This window comes from Equus przewalskii, chromosome 1 (assembly GCF_037783145.1).
Source record: "Equus przewalskii isolate Varuska chromosome 1, EquPr2, whole genome shotgun sequence".
NCBI lineage: Eukaryota > Metazoa > Chordata > Mammalia > Perissodactyla > Equidae > Equus > Equus przewalskii.
The window spans coordinates 140,976,856-140,993,817 of record NC_091831.1 but is presented as its reverse complement, the minus strand read 5'-3'; the positions used below and the strand labels follow the sequence as shown (position 1 = coordinate 140,993,817).

Sequence of the window (16,962 nt, the reverse complement as noted above, 5' to 3'; positions counted from 1 at the left end):
AAGCCTCAGATGTGAAGACAGTTTCTTTGAGAGGCTGCTCCAGGTTCTAGTCAGTTTGCTCTCTTTGGGCCCGCAAACGCACTCTGCCTGTTCCCAGCTCAGGCCTTTGGCCAGCCTGTCTTCACAGCAAGGAAGCTCTGTGGCTCAGGCCTTTCTCCCGGGACACTTCCTGCCATTGTTCTTCCCCCATCAGACCCTGTCTTCCCAGCGCACCTTCGGCATTGCCAGCACTTGGATATCTGCAGCGGTTGGTCACTGTCCAGTGGTCTCACGGTTTGTCTTATCTGTTTAACTGAGTTGTAAGTTTCTCAAAGCAGGGGCTTCTATTTCACACATCTTTCCTATCATTTGGAGCATGGTGAGGGGCACATAGCAGGTGCTTGATAAGAACTCTTGGTTGACTGTCGCTAGATGGCCATCTTACTCAGTACTTTTGGCATCACTCTTAGTAGGAGATGAAGTAATAAAGAGGAGGCTACCACCTCTTGAGTACAGAATCGAAAATCAAATCAGTAAGGCCCGTTCGGAGGTTGAATAAGCATGTCTTTCATCTACTGTTGACCTGCTGCTCTCAGAGCTTTTAGGAGGAAAATGGTGCCCAGTGTGTTTCTTCCATCACAGGCTTTGTCTAATCTTTTCCCACCAAAGATACAACAAAACAACTAGTTAGTTGTGCCCTGGTTTGGATTCCTTGATTAGGGATGGATTCTGATCATAAGCTATGGAGCCATCTTTTTAAGGTAGAAGTGAGGAGACACCTTTTTTACAAAGATTGTCTAAAAGAAAATTAAAGCATTTTGTTTTAACTGGTTATGATTATCTATTTTCTATTCCTTCCCTTTTATTTGAAGCACATTTTGTTTGTTTCAGAAATCTCTTTTCTCCCACATCTGTGCAGCAACATACAATATAAACAATTCCCAGTCATCTGTGATAATGGATATTAGGTACACTTTGGATATGGGAGTTTGCTAACTGTCTCCAGACTTTCTTTTAGCAAACTTTCCCCACTTTTTGGTGAAAGTTCTACTAAGCATAAATTGCCAAAATAGTAGGTCTTCTCTATATTCCCTGTTACATTTGCCTGACAATTGTTTATTTACTAAGTTTCAGTGCAATTTTGTTACAAAGACAGGGAACTCAACCATTCTTTTAACAAACATTTAATGAACCCCTACTGTGTGCCAGACCCTATTTTAGCTGCTGAAGATACAATAGGGAAGAAATTCGACAAGGCCCTTGCTCTCTGAAGCCAATCTTCTAGTGGTGAGAGATAACCACAAACCAATGAACAAATGAACGCATGAGAAAATTGGAGGGTGATAAGTGTTGAGAGAATAAAACAGGATGGAGAGAATGAGCGTGTTGAGGGAGTTACTCTAGATTGGAGTTGAGGGAAGGTCTCCTTGAAGCTGTGACATCTGAGACTTGAATGACAAGGAGGTGCCTGCCATGTCAAGATCAGGGGAAGAGTATTCTAGGCCAACAAAACAGCTACTGCAATAAAGACTTCAGGCAGGAGCCTGTGTAGGGTACTGGAGACACAGCAAGGAAGTCAGAGGGAAAGGGAAGTTAGAAGTAGCAAACAGAATTATTATACAAATGAATTTATTCAACAATGTGTAAATGTGTATGGCTATGATCCTGTAGATCTCAGAATTTGTGACATGATTTCAGGATTCGATTCAGTAATTATCTAAGATTCACAGTGGAGAAAGTCAATGTTCCAAAATCTATGTTGACATATCCTGCTTGGAAGCTCAGATTTCCCATGGATAGGATGGAACACGAGTAGTATTTTAGGAAAACAGCGTCTGGTGTTATATTCTTAAATTGAATTTGCTTTGGAAGTAATTACACATGCAATTAACATAGTAAGAAACAACTTCCTTCATCCTTTAATATAATAATTGCTCTCAAGGATTATAAGAGCTTACAGACAGATGGGGCATCCGGTTAAAGTTAACCGGACAGAGAAGAAAGCTGTTATGGACAAGGTTTCAGATTTTCCTGGATTTTTTTACACAACAGAGACCTGATGCATTGCCAGCACATAACAAGCCAGAACCCTGGATCCGGAGAGCATGTGTGATGTCCAGCCAACACAGAACTACTCTCCCTCCCAAAGGTGGTCTCCAAATCTGCTGTCGATTTTGGCAAGATTTTTATATCACAATTGAAAACAGATGCCCTTTCTCTTCTTGTCTGAGTGACTACTGTTCACGAGGTGTGAGCCATGGCAATCTCCCACGCACCTTCAGAATGCCCAGCAAGAGTCCTCATTAGATAGTCCTAATCATAAGTCCTGCTGGGAAATACTCGGCAACAGAGAAAGATCCAAAGAGGTGCCAGGCTTGTGAGGTTCTGCTAATCTGCTCGGTGTGTTTGGAATGTTTCCTGTTACAAATTAAAAACTAGTCCTAAGGTTTAATATAAAACACATCTCTCTGGACAGTTTCTACTTTAGAATTTTAATCCTAAAGGAAAGTATTTAATCCTAAGGGATTGTGTAATCCTAAAGAAAAACTAAGCATACGCTCCCTAATGGACTAAATTGAGTTTTATTACAGGATATAACCCTGAAATGTGTTTATATTTTATATATATGACATTGAGAATCCAGAGAATAAAAAATCACTGTAAACTCTTGATTAAATGAGACTTATATTCATAATGACTGAATATAATGTGTGTACTTTGTTTGGATCCTGATATAAATCAAGTGAAATTTAAATAACTGGGAAAATTTAAATATGGACTGAATATGAGACAATATTAAGGAATCATTGGTAATTTTGTTAGATGTGATGATATTGAGGTTATGTAAGAAAAGATCCTTATTTTGTAGAGATGCACACTCAAATATGTAGGGAGGAACTGTCACATCTTTAATTTATTTTAAGACACTTCAGCAAAATATCAATTGAAGCACATATGGCAACATGTTAATAATTGTTCAATCTAGGTGATGGACTTATGGAGTTCACTGTAGTATTTCCTTCACTGTTCTGTATATTTGAAAATTCTTATAACTTGAAGTTTAAAAAAACTCTTTAGAATCGGAGCATGGTCCAGTGATTTGTCAGCTAAATAGCACTATTTTAGTGGGTGTTACTTTGTTGTGCCTTTTGTGCTGCAGCCATATATAGTAGTGGACCTGGAAGCTGGATAATTTTTTCATAAATGGGACATTACGATAAATATGAACCAATATTCTCCCTCACTCCCCACCCCTGCTCTGATTTTGTAACTTGATTTAAGATGATGGGAGCTACATATGTGGAATATGAACAAACACATGGACAAAGAAAACAGTTCAGTGGTTACCGGGGGAAGAGTGCTGGGGGGTGGGCACAGGGGTGAAGGGAAGCACTTGTGTGGTGACAGTCAAGAAATAATGTACAACTGAAATTTCACAATGATCTAAACTATTATGAATCTCAATTAAAAAAAGATGATGGGAGCTGAAGCAGTTCAAAAGTAACACTGAAACATATGGAATTCTAAAGCCAGTATTTCAAACAGTTTGTCTCAACCTCAATTTAAAGAAAGAACAATCTTAAACCACAGTTACCAAAGTCATTTTCCTTCCTTTCAAAATGTGTGTTCTACATCTCGGATTATATTAACATATATAAAATTATTGGCACCATCTCAGGCACATACATGTCAATCAATGGTCCATCTTTTTCATTCTCTGTCCAGAGAGTTTGAGGAGTTGTTATTGTGAAATCTACCTGGGCTGTTTCTTCAGACTGTGTTTTTGCTGACGCTGTCTGCCAGTATTGGGTGTTGATAAGAGTTGTTTACCTTGATACCCAGACCCTAAAATAATGCATATTCCCATTTCCATTGAACTTATTCATGGAAATAACAAATTCACATTGTAGTGTGGGCTACTTCACACAACCTGGCTACTGATGGAACAAAACACGTTGTGTTTTTATTCCCACCTACATTTAACTTGCAAGTTCTCTTTTTTCTTATTTTTCATCCATACTTGGTGTCAGTAGTTGCAGATTCAATACCAAAGGGAATCTTGCTGTCCCCTTTCCTCAGCCTCAACACTTTAGTAAGCTAAAGTGAGCACTGGCAGCTCATTTTTTTTTTTTTAATAAACAACAATGCCTATATGGAGGTATCTTGATTTTGAACTGGTGTTAAAAATAAAGTCCTAATCGTATCATCAGCAGCAGCAAACACTCACTGAGCTCCTGTCATGAAAGGCACTGTAGAAGGTGCTATGGGTGAAAGATTGTAGTGGTGGACTCCACGGAACTAGAAGACCTGGTTTCTGTCTTCAGCACTTGACAAACTTTGCAGAGATGGGAGAAACAATCACTATGGAAGGTGCATGATAAACACCAAATGAGTGCTATGGACTGCAAGTGTGGTTTCCAGCTGTGACCATCATGGCTTCATGGAGCACATAAAATTTAAGCTGAACCTGCAGAAAGAGGTAAAATTTTGACAGGGAGAGGAAGGACAAGAAACTATTTCTGTGTGGACTAATGAGTATACCCAGAAGCAAAGAGTGTTTAGGTAACTACAACCAGGTCAGTTTGGCTGAAGAGTTCCTACCGGGACCGAGCATGTTGAGTGCAGGAATTTGGATCATGGTAGACACTGGGGAAGCAGGAAAGATTGTCGGTAGTAACTTGAGTAAGGCTATTTGTTGTTAGGAGCTCAGTCAGACAGTACTGACCTCAAGGTAGGTTGTTGCGGGGAGGAGAGATTAAGACTGGAATATCAATTTGGAGACCACTGCAAGATAGTTCAAGTGGCAAAGGGAATAAAAATGTAAAATTGGATAATAACTGAGGGAACAGAAGGGGACAGTGATTATTACTAGACACATTGTGAAAGAAGAACCAATTAGATTTGATGACTGAATTTAGGTCCTCTTTGAAAGAGAATAGGAAAATTCACACGAATTTGCACCATTTCATTGATGAAAGCAGTTAACTGTAAGTTTAATATACCTAATATGACTCAGTTGTGAAGCTTTGAAAGAAAACTTTCAATTCTTTATTAATTTATAGGAAAGTTAACCCCACCCTTATAATTACTAAACTTTTACGGAAATCCTAAGAACGGCTATTCACTTCCTCTAGCCTTGGCAGCCTTTTTATCCATCTCCAAGAGTTAGGAGGACAGTGCTGTGAAGGGGGGAAAAATGTAACCTGAAACTTTAATAAAATTATCGGTTCCTAAGTGGAATTTAAAAGCACTTCTGAAAAAGTAGGAGAGAGGAACCAGGAGGCAGACCCTGGAGGACGGTGACATGCAGAAAAGGCCACCTTGAAAGGAGATTCAGTGTCCTTCAGTGGAGGGACAGAGCCAGCTCCAGGTAGCTCTTCAAAGAGGGAGCTGGGGAATAAATCGTCTGACCTCACTCTCTTCCCTCGCATTTCTTGCTGATCTTCTCCCTCTCTCCAATCTAGATGGCAAGGCAACACCTTGGTGTAATCCATACAGGTGAGCCTCCGGGGCAGATAGCGGGGTGGAGAAGGGCAGAGGGTAGACCTGGGGGTGCAAACAGAAGGTAAATCATAGTTTCTACCCTCTTTACAAATATAACAATATGGGGGGATGCTTGGTGGAAGTTCTTCATAGAATCATAAAATGTTAGAGCTGGAAGGAAGTAATTCTCAACTTCATTTTAGAGATGGAGAAATAAAGACCTATAGATGTAGCAAATTGGGTCAGTCACTTGTTACAGAGCTGAGAAGAAATGACAGACCTTTTGATTCTCAGCCCTGGCTCTTTGCAGTAGGCCAGGTACCTTCCATATATTTTCCAGAATTTTCCCAGACCCACTGCACCAGCTCAGCCACTCTCCCAGCATGGGAGAAATGGTAAGGAGGTCTCAGTTGTTATTCAAGGGAATGTGTGCGTATAGACACAGTCACTGCAGTAGGACATGTTTCTGTAACTGAAGTTAGAGTCATTGTAGACAATCTGGAAAGTACAGAATTGTGTCAAGGGGAAAATAAAATCACCCATAGTGTATCACAGAGATAATAACTGTTAACATTTTGGTGCTTTCTTATAATTTTGAGAAATTAAAAGGTACACAAATATGTGTATATCTGAATGAAAAATTAGTATCAATTGTACATATAGCTGTGTGTCCTGTTTTTTCAGTTAATAATGAACAATTTCCCATGTAGTAAGTTGTCTTCGAATCTGAGTTTTAATAGCAGTAATATTTTTTTAATGGATGTAGCATAATTTAAAAAATATTTCCTGTTACTAGACATTTGGATTGTTCTTTATTTTCTGCTATGATAATGCTGCAGTATATATTTATATCCACATACACACGCATATTTATTCAGTCATGCATCGCTTAATGATGGGGATACATTCTGAGAAAGGCATCATTGGGCAGTTTCGTTGTTATGCAAACATCATAGAGCAGACTTACACGAACCTAGATGGTATAGTCTACTACACACCTAGACTATATGATATTAATCTTATGGGACCACCATCATATGTGCAGTCCCTCTGTTACTGACCAAACATCGTTATGTGGTGCATGACTGCATATATGTGTGTGTATACACACACACACACACACACACACATATATATAACACAATTAATTGTGCTTATCTCTAGGATACATTTTTAGAAATGGAATTGCCAGCATAAGCATTTTCATTGGTCCTTTCTTGTTGATCACAGTGGGAAGAATGTGGCTGTGGGGTCAGACATCCCTATCTATTCTGCTTCTGCCACCTTCTGGATGTGTGGACTTAGCCATGTCACTTCACTCTGCTGAGCCACATTCTCTTATCTGTTAAACAGGGATTATGCTGCCCATCCCCAGTGCTGTGCTGAGAACTACATGAGATGGTGCCTTTAAAAAGCCTGAAACATAGGGAGTGCTCAATGCACGTTACCTCTCCCTTCCTATGGGATGAGTCAGTTTGCATGCACGTGTGTACACATTTCTGGGTGTGTCTAATGAAGTGAAGAAAATATACGTATAAGATTGTATTCAATATCAAGAAAAAAGTAAAGTGCTCTTGAAAAGAGACAAATTTAGACTATAAAGAATTCTTGAATGAGAGACCTATTTAAAGCCTAAGGTATTGTTAATGAAGACAGAAATAGAAGTCCTCAGTAACTGGGTTTCTCTTTGCACTGGGCTGTCCAGTAACTATTTCTAACCTTGCTCCCTATCCCCTTCCATCCTAAGTGCTCATCTTCAAACTCTACCAGCGGGCAAAGCACGTGTACAGTGAGGCTGCTCGAGTGCTCCAGTTTAAGAAGATATGTGAAGAAGCACCTGACAACATGGTCCAGCTGCTGGGGGAGTTAATGAACCAGAGCCATGTGAGCTGCCGGGATATGTACGAGTGTAGCTGCCCCGAGCTGGACCAGCTGGTGGACATCTGTCGGTGAGGCTGAGAGAGCACCATGGCGGGGGCTGGGGGATGCTGCTAAAGAACCTATTTAAAGAAAAAAAAGCAACATTTTAATAATCTCGTAAGTGAAAGAAGATCCCTCCCTACTTCCTGTAGAAGGGGTTGGCTATGATATAGAGCTGAACTTGTTCTGTCCTGAATATCTGTAGGATGAAAGACTGGAGACCTGACTCCATGGCTTTATGAGGCTCCAGGTTTAGAGTCAGTTCTTCGCAATATCCTGAGGAAGACTTTTCCATCTTTGGATGATCTGGCATTTCAGGGAGCTCTTCTCAGACATGGACCCTGTTGTTACTTCCTCATGATATTTTAATCAACGGTGTCCACTACACTGTGGCTGTGCCAGCATCTCCTGTTTGGTGTCCTAAGTTTACTAGTTTTATTCAAAAGAAGGGAGAAAACGAAAAGAGGGCCTCCAGCCTCAGAGCAGTGGATGAGGGCAGGCTGCTGAAGGAATTACTCAGAGCCAGCATTTCCTGTCTTCTGCGTTTAGGTTAGGCAATTTTGGGGACTAAGGACAGAAGAAAGCCCAGTGGCTAAACGGTCAGTTGAGACACAAATGTAAGAAGGAAACTCTTTCACAAAGCCTGAGAACAGCTTCCTTATGATTGCTAAAGAATGGGGCTAATAGAGTAGAACGGTCCCTTTACCCAGAAGGAGTCTCACTGACCCTGGGATAACTGAAAGGGAAATGGGAGAGCTCTCTAACCGCCACATGTTATTTCCCCTGTGAGAAGGTAATACAGCACTGCCTGCACTTAGTCATGAAAACGTAACTGACCACTTGGCGCCTGTGGCTTGCCTCACTCATGGCCACACTCTCGGCCTGAAAAGTTTAAATCAACTAAGCCCAATGATCACAAATGGCATGTGTAACCCAACTTGTCGAGAGACTTGAACACAGCATTCACAAGAATTACTCTGCTGCTGTTGGTGTCTGCTCACTAATTCCCAAAATCGTTCCAGAGCTTGTTTCATTATAAGTGCTCTTTTCTGAAAATATCAAGGGCCCAGTGAATGGAAGGGACAAATATTGTTCAGTTCTAGAAATAAAGGAAGTGGGATGGTTTGTGCAGAAATAGGAAGAAATGTCTGCCTGGAAGGTAGTGGGATAGTTTGAATCCCACCTAAAAAGCACCTCAGGGGCATTTGCCAACCTCCTGGCATTCTCAAATGAACTCTCTTTTCCTGGGATGGTCAACTAGCTCTTGCTCTTAGGGAACTTACATACTCATGGGGAAAGAGGGAAATGACAATTAAAAATAAGTTGAGTGGTGGTGATAAATGCTATGAAAAAAAAATAGAGGGGATAGAGAGTACCAGGGTTGTGTGGGTAATCTTTATATGGAGTGGTTGAAGAAGGCCTCTCTAAGGAAGTGGTACTTGAACAGAGCCTTGATGGAAGTGAAGAAATGAGAGCAGCAAGTGGATAGGCCTTGAAGTGGGTATGTGGCTGTCACGTATGAGGAACAGCAAGAAGACCAGTGTGGCTGGAGGGCAGTAAAGGAGGGAAAGAGTAGTAGGTGATGAAGTCAGAGAAGTGGTGGAGAGCCACACCTCATGGGCTCCATAGGCCCTTGGAAGGACTCTGGCTTTGAGCAGAGAAAGGTGGCAATGGAAGTGCTAAATGATTCTATGCCAGATATGCCTTGAAGGAAGATTCAAGGCAATTGCTGTGTGGGTGAAAGTGAGGAATCAAGATGAATCCTGGGTTTTTGGTCTGAGAAAATTTCCCTGTTTCTGTTAAAGCCACATTTTTGGAATCCAGACTTCACATTTCTGGGTCACCCTTATCTTATAGTACCATAAGATATGGGAGCAGGAAGAGGTCTTAGAGCTCCCAGAAGGCACTAAGAGGTAAGTGATTTGAACAAGTTAACATCATGAGTCAGTAGGAAAGCCTAGCTCCCGATCCAGTGTCGTTTGCCACACCTGTCCCTCTCCCCTTGGGCTATCCTGAGATGTGATAACATTTGAATGTGGGTCAGCTTTTACCTATTTTCCTTCCCTAGCTTTAAGGATGAAGGCTTTAGTTGTCATAGTTTGCAGCATTTGAACATGGAGTGAAGCCATACTGAGTAGGCAGGCTGTATGTGGAGTAGGATGGAAACGGGGCTGGAAGTGAGGAGGGTTGAGTTCTAGCTCTGCCTCTTCATTCTGAGCTCTGCGATGTGGGACTGTTGCCTTGCTTTATGATCTCCAGGGTCTTTTTATATCCTAGCTGTCTATAGGTCTATATATTTTTTAAAATGTGGGTCTAGTGAAAGATTTAGTGGCTGTGCCTTAAAAGGGTTTGGGAGAGCACCTTTTATTTATTTATTTTTTGTTTTTGGAAACTCTTTTTTTTTTTTGGCTGAGGAAGATTCACCTGAGCTAACATCCATTGCTGATCTTCCTATTTTTTGTACGTGAGCTGCTGCCACAGCACGGCCGCTGACATGTAGGTCAGCACCCAGGAGCTGAACCCAGGCTGCCGAAGCAGAGCATGCTACTAGGATGCTGGCCTGGCCTTTCTTAATGGCAGCTAAAGTGTTTCTGTGTAGCCCATTTTCATCTGCTGCTTATTTTTGTGAGGAAAATTCAGTTGTGTTTAGTAGGGGGAACTTACTCCCTCTTTTATGGTAGCTTTTGTTTGGAAAGCCAATTGCTAAGTATCAAAATTGATTTCTACTTATTCCATAGCCATATAGAGACCATATTTCCCATATTGAAAGATTATTTTTTGGCATGTGAAAGTGTTGGCCAGAATACTAGTCTGGTCCTTAACCTTCTTATATAATCAGTTTTTTCTTTGCTGTCACTATGACCAACAGAAGATATTCTCCAAATATTCCAGTCAGTTGCTAGTTACTAAAAGCTCCTAAGTGGCAGAGCAACCTCAGAGGAGGATGGCCTGGGGAAATTAAGTAGATGCATTATTGGTGCCATTCCTTCCTTTAGTCAACAAATGCTTTTCAAGAGGGTCTTGGGGTCCCATGTGAAATTGTAGTTTAAACTCTGGCACTTTCTTTTGAGTGGACGTATGAGAGAAGAGGCAGGAACACAGAAGAATGCAAAAAGATAGTGGTAATGTGGAATGGCTAAAAACTGGGGAGAGAAAGACAGATAGTAGAAGAGAAGTAAATGGTAAATGTGGGGAAAGGTTCAAACAAAAAACGGTGACACTTTTAAGCCCTCGTTCCTTCTGAAGCTTTATAACTATATCACTGGGCCTGGCAGAGCAAGTGTTGGATGTGCTGGGAAGGGCCCTGGCAGGGCCTGCTGGGCCTCTGGTGCCATGAGCTCAACCTCTGGTAGAATATGGTTTTAAGAATCACCACCTCCAAACTTCCCTGTCCCACTTAAAAATATTAACACCAATAAGGAAGGTGTGATTAAGACTGGGCAGCCTGAGAAGGCTGATTGCCTTTGGGAGACCAGACGAGGGAGGAGGGGAGCTGAAACGGGTTCAGGGAGGAGCACTGCCAAAAGCAATCTTTCGATTACCTTGGTCCTGGTCCACTTGTGGCTCTTTAAAATTCCTGTAGTCTTCCTGAAGGCCTGCTTGGAAGCTATTTGTGTGAAAAGACAACTCACTGATTGAGTGAATGAAGGATTCCGATGCCCAGAGAACACTCAGGGCACTACGTACAAGCTAAAATCTTAATGTGAGCTGAGCTAGACCATATTCAACAGGCTTCTCTAGGTAGCTAACCTGTAAGACAACGTATTGGAAGCTACTTATGACCCAAGTGGAGAGAAGAGGGGGGGAAAGGGATAGAAGAGATCACCAATGCTTGCTGTCTTTTCAGTTGAGCCTTTTACTGTTCTTTAAGAGAAAATCAGTTTAGAATCCAAAGAAAGGGCCAGGAAGGGAGAAGGAAACTACACTTATGCAATTAGGCTGTTTAATTTTTATGAAGTTAATGTTAGAAAACCTTAATTATGTGAAATAAAGTATAATAATGAAGGAAAAAGATGAAGCTTGCCCAATTATAAAATAAGTCTTTTAAATGAACAAAATATAAATTTTAAGAAATGGCTAGATTTCAAAGTTAGATTTACTGAGGAACACAAAACAATTTGAAATGAAGTCAATTGTATGTGAGACAGCTCGTTCGTTATTGGTTTCCCTGGGTATACTTAAGAAAAAATAGTCAATGCCTTTTATTTCTGCTTGACACTTGTTGAAATTAGAGAGGACTCATGGCCGCATTATTGCCCAAGATATTAAGAAAGATGAATGACAAACTTTAAGAGACCAACAAAGGTTACAAAAGTTAATTCATTGTCTTCGTCAGAAGTCTTTCCATAGTCTTTCCATGCTCCTCAGCCTCTTGCACCCATTTGCCTGACCAGGTCAGAATGGGGAAGAATGAAGTGCAACTGTGTGTGTGTGTGCTCTTCCCCCATGATCTGAAGTGCTGGTCTGCAAACTTTGCCAAGAGGAAGGGAGAGGGCCATTTCAGCTGCCCTTGGGGACTCCCTTCTCTTTGGGCCTCTGTCTTCCACTTATTGGCCCCCTCCCAAAAAATATATACATATATGCCATTTGCTGGGACCAAACCAGCTGGTCTTCAATGGAGTTCAGTGGCTTACCTTTCTAAAATAGACTTGTAGTAATATTTTCTTATACTTTCTCATTTGAACAGTATTTGAAGTCTTTGGTTCTTGAATCTAAAGTAATCTGAAAGTGTTTCTAACCTGGCTGTAAAAATCACAGAAATTGTTCTGGAAGTTCTGTTTTCCTGAGATTCTAGTCAGAAAATTCTAGTCTTCAGAGCAGAAGCTAGAAGTCTTTCCAGATAAAGAATATATTACTGACTGCTTATATTTATATATAATATATATGTGAGCTGTCTCACATGTAATTGACTTGGTTTCGGTTTCAAAAGTGTTTTATCTTCCTCAGTAAATTATATTTTAAAATTTAGCCATTTCTTAAAATTTACCTTTTGTTCATTTAAAAGAGATATTTTTAAATTGGGTAAGCTGCATCTTTTTCCTTCATTATTAAACTTTGTTTCAAGTAATTGAAATTTTCTAATATTAATTTAATTTAAAAAACAGCCTGAGTATGTACTTTGATATTTTAAAACAAATATAATAATCCAGCAGCCATTTATCAGAACCAAGCAAATGCCTAGAATTACGCTGGGCTAGGATTAAAGAGATAGATATAACCTGTCCCTACATTCAAGATTTGCTGCATTAATTCATTTAATATCCATTTGTAAATATTAAAATATTTACTTATTTTGAAATAAACAAAATTGAGTTGAAACAAAAGGCCCAACTCTTTGCTTTCCCTCTTTGCAGCTTGTGGGAAAGTTGCGTCTTCCTGGATGCCCCGCCCCACACGCCATTGTCCTGTGCCTTTTACCTTAGTAAGTGCTGTATGGTCATATCAGTTCATTTAAGAGTAGGAAATTTTAGTCAGGCTCTATTGGAGGCCTGGAAAGTTAGTTACATGGATACAATTTTCAGTGATAAAGGATCAAAGGGGACATTCTTTATAATCCCCATCTCTCATCCGCCCGAGCCTTTCTTTTGTAGATCATGCTTTTTAAGGCAGAGCTTGCTTTTGTTGTTTTGACCAACCCTTGCGTATTATTCCCAATCCAGTCACCACAGTCATCAAAGTGGCATTTGTGGAACTTAAGGGTTTTGGTTTTCGTAACTCATCTTGCCTCTCTGATGCGCAATAGCTCAAGAGTTATACTTTTAATGTCTGACCGTTCTCCCAGGAAAAAATGCAGATGTGGAAAGTTCACTAAACACCCTTGACTCACCTACTTTTCTTTCTTAATTTAAAGCTTATATTGGTCTCCTAATATTTGGATCGCTCTTGGATTTTCTATGGCAGATGCCAAATGGCATCTTAAGCACCAGTGGGACCACTGCAGACAGGACCTTTCTGCCTGTGAGCGTGTATAGCTGGGCAGACTGCTGACAAGCTGCTGGGGCAGCCCCCTGATTTGTGATCACAAGTGCCATTTACTCAGGGGCAGAACGCTGTTTATGATAGCATTTATCATTCTCTGTTTGGGAAATTTGAACCCTGATGATTTCAGACCATGTGGTTGATGCGATCCAGTCCATTTTCATCTGCAGCAGGCAGGGTGGTGACAGAGCTGCTCTGGAGACTCAGAAGGGAATGTATTTACCTGGTAAGACTTCTAGCTTCTGCTCTCTGGAAACCAGCAGGATGCTCAGGAAAATAGGTCCTGTGGCACAATTCCCATGGGTTTTGCAGCCAATTAGAAACAACACTCTTAGTTTGCTTTAGGTTGAGTTTTGAAACCACAGCTTTTTAAAACTGTTCAAAATGAGAAAGTGTAAGAAAATATGCCTAGAAGTCCATTGAAGACCATAAAAGACCTGGTTGACTTCAGTTCAGCAAAATGGCATGGTTTGGTCTTAGAAAATCAAGTAAGAGGGCGCACTGCTTTTCTCTAGACCATGCCATGGTTGGCTTTGATGCCCAGATTTTAGGGGCTCCCAGAGATAATTCATGGACACCTCAGTTTTTCTCTTTTCCACAGGGAGAGAGAGTTTGATGTGACTGCATGTGACAACTTTTTTTTTCAAGTCACCAAATTGCAAACTGGCCTTTTGCCAGGCTAGGAGCTCAGAATAATCCTAGAATCCCACGGGCAGAGAAACTTTTCAGCCTGGATGATAGGAGCCTGGGCTCAGTTCAGCGACTGGGCTATAAGCGGAAGGTTTGCAGGACAGGAGGAGATGAGTAATCTTTGCTTATTTGCAAGCATTTTTGTTTTCTCCTTAAACATCTATTTTCATTTGAAAAGCATATTTTAATGAATGAAACAGATGATAAAAAGAAGTCAATTGAGAAAATCGTTGAAGGGAAAATGAATTACTGGTGTGCAATAATTCTGATGTCCTAGAATAGGGGTAATAGTCTATTGACATTTTCCAGGAAGTAAAGTAGCTCATTTAGATGGAAAAAAGGGACAAAATTGTGCTAAGTTAATTATGGAGTTTTTAATCTGCTGTGAATCTGGAGTAAATTTCATTAGGAAGAATTGGAAATACATGTTCACTCTTATTGTCAGGATAAATTGCACCTTCTCAAGATGAGGGATCCTTGGATTCTACGAGGGCCTTTCACTTGGGTACAAATCTTAGGTTTGAAACTGTGCCTGATTGATGGTGACTAAAATTACCTCTTGCTGTGTGGTGGTTTATATGGTAATTTCCATCCCGATCAGACATGTTTTGTCTGATGGTAAATTCTGAGTCCAGTTGTCAGACCAGCTCCCACACACTCAGAGAAGATGGGTATGGCCCTGTAGAGGCCACCATCCTCTCTGTGGGAAGATCTGCATAATTTCCCAGGAGAGCTTAAAGGGACAGACTGACCTAGAGTTTAATAAGGTGTTCTTTGTAGATAAATTCATTCAGCAGAAATCTAGACTCTCTATAACGGAGACTGATTCTCTCACGTGAAAAAGCCATGCCCTAAGAATGCAGCTTACACAGCCACCAGAGGAAGCCCTCGCCTGTATAAGACTGTGCATTTTAAATTCTGATTTGCGCTCATTTGGAGCGACCTTCTGATTCATAATGTCGATCATGTCCACTGCCTGTTTTCTTTTTCCTCCCTCTTCCTGATCACCTGTAGGCTTGCTACACAACTCTTCAAGCGGTGACTTTATGGAATCAAGACTACAGTGGGCTATTGCCAGCCCTCACGAAACAGGAGTACTGCTAACTTTTACTACTTAGAGCCAAAAGCAGGGGTTACTTTTAGATACAATTACATTTCAAATCACCTTCCAAAACAGTATAAATTTCTTAATGTCCTAAAATGTTTGACAACACCAAAAAAATCCCTGCATACTAAAAACACACATCTTCTCTTCTTAGAACTTGGGTAGGCTACGTGTTCTATAAGGACCAGGCAAATCACTCTCATTTTCATTTACAGATTCTAATTTTGATTTTTCTCATTGTTTTAGGAAGTTTGGGGCTCAAGGGTCACGACTTACTGGAGCAGGATGGGGAGGCTGCACCGTGTCAATAGTACCTGCGGACAAGCTGCCCAGCTTCCTAGCAAATGTGCATGAAGCTTATTACCAGAGGAGCGACCGCAGCTTAGCGCCAGAGAAGCAGAGTTTGTTTGCTACCAAACCTGGAGGTGGGGCTTTGGTTTTCCTTGAGGCCTAAACAATGTAAAAAATCTCAGAGAAACTATTTAGGGCATTTAGGAACTGGCAGGACTTCTTATGCCACAGTAAATTAATCCTCTTTCTGTTTTGTATTATGATGAACGGTTGCTATTATCAAGATACATTTCCAAAGAAACAGTTGAAAGCCCTCTATGCATCATAATGATTATTTTTCCATATTAAAATATGTTTTCTACCAATAACAGCTAAAATTATGCTTGGACACATCTCTTAAGGATGATTTTCTGAGATTTATTGATTTCAAGATTTTTAAAGATGAATGGTAAAAGACACTCAATTCTGACCTCATGGATTGAACTGGAGTTAAACATAGTGCTACAATTAAACTGATACAATCGAATTGTAAGCAATGGTCTTAAATAAAGTTGATTTCTGGTTTTTCTTGACTTTCCTCTTCCTCCAAGTTGCAGTTTTCTGTTGTTGTTGATGATGATGATAGTGATGCCAGAAATTCTCTCTCAATTTGAGCTTCAGGACGCTATTAAAATAACACATTATTAAGGATTCACAGATTTTCCTGGACATCGTATACTTAAGTGTCAGAATCCCCCAATTATCAAGATGGGAAGGATCACTTAATTTTGCGGGGGGTGGTCTAGGGGGCTGCGAGGCAAAAGATGGATTTAGGAAGAACATCCCAAGCTCAGTTAACTTTTTTTAACCATGTTATATCACTTAACAATCACTTTCAATTCTTTTGGTCCTGAGCTCTCTCTCACTTAATAGAGAAACTTAGATGAAAGACACTTTAAGTTTTTATCTCTATTCACATTGAAATAGAGAATTATCTGGATGATAATTCAGATAATTCAAATTGTTCATGGAATTTAGTTTCTTCCTACCCTATCCTACCTTTTCTCAAATGCCTCTCTAATCCAAGAGACATACTTAACTGTTTTGGGAAACCCCACCTATGCCTTGCGTCCCTTTGTTGTGTGTCTAGCAAGGCTTGTTTGTATATGTGGACCAGCACAAGGCAGTGTGCAGTTATGTGGGTAAGAGTATGAGAAAGCTTGGAGTGGGCTCTGGGATTGGGTAGTGGTGTTGGTGGGTGCCTATAAGCAATTATCAAAAGTGGGAAGAAATGTTTGGCCATGCAGTGATGGCTTTCTCCATGGATAAACTACAGGAGGGCCTTCCTGAATTACATGAAAATTCAGACCAAAAAGCATTTGACTGATCCAATCAGATAACTGAGACAGCATTGGTCTTATGGCATGAATTATCCAGAAAATTATCACAATTTTCTATGATTATTTTTGCTCATTAATGTGCAACTCAAAGATTGGACATCATCATCTTGTTTCTCAGTTTCAGAGAGGCTGAGG

At 40.5% G+C, this 16,962-nt stretch overlaps 2 protein-coding genes across 38 annotated transcripts in view; one reads left to right on the top strand and one right to left on the bottom strand.

Annotated features, from left to right (window-relative positions):
- GALK2 (galactokinase 2) overlaps nt 1-16,020 on the top strand; it is a 120,166-nt gene extending 104,146 nt beyond the window's left edge. For 4 of the 5 annotated variants that reach the window (XM_008521515.2, XM_008521513.2, XM_008521514.2 and 1 more), the window contains 2 exons: nt 7,211-7,412; nt 15,404-16,020. In XM_008521515.2, coding sequence (XP_008519737.2) covers nt 7,211-7,412; nt 15,404-15,611 — 410 coding nt within the window. In that variant the 3' untranslated portion in view covers nt 15,612-16,020. Of the gene's footprint in view, nt 1-7,210; nt 7,501-15,403 lie in introns of all 5 variants that reach the window. The other variant, XR_011528529.1, reaches the window with a different exon arrangement.
- Nucleotides 15,845-16,962, bottom strand: part of FAM227B (family with sequence similarity 227 member B) — a 202,296-nt gene continuing 201,178 nt past the window's right edge. For all 33 annotated transcript variants that reach the window (XR_011528627.1, XR_011528628.1, XM_070580785.1 and 30 more), the window contains one exon: nt 15,845-16,112. Coding sequence is in view for 31 of the 33 variants with exons in the window: in XM_070580785.1 (XP_070436886.1) it covers nt 15,990-16,112 (123 nt within the window). In the remaining 2 variants the exon portion in view is untranslated. The remainder of the gene's footprint in view (nt 16,113-16,962) is intronic.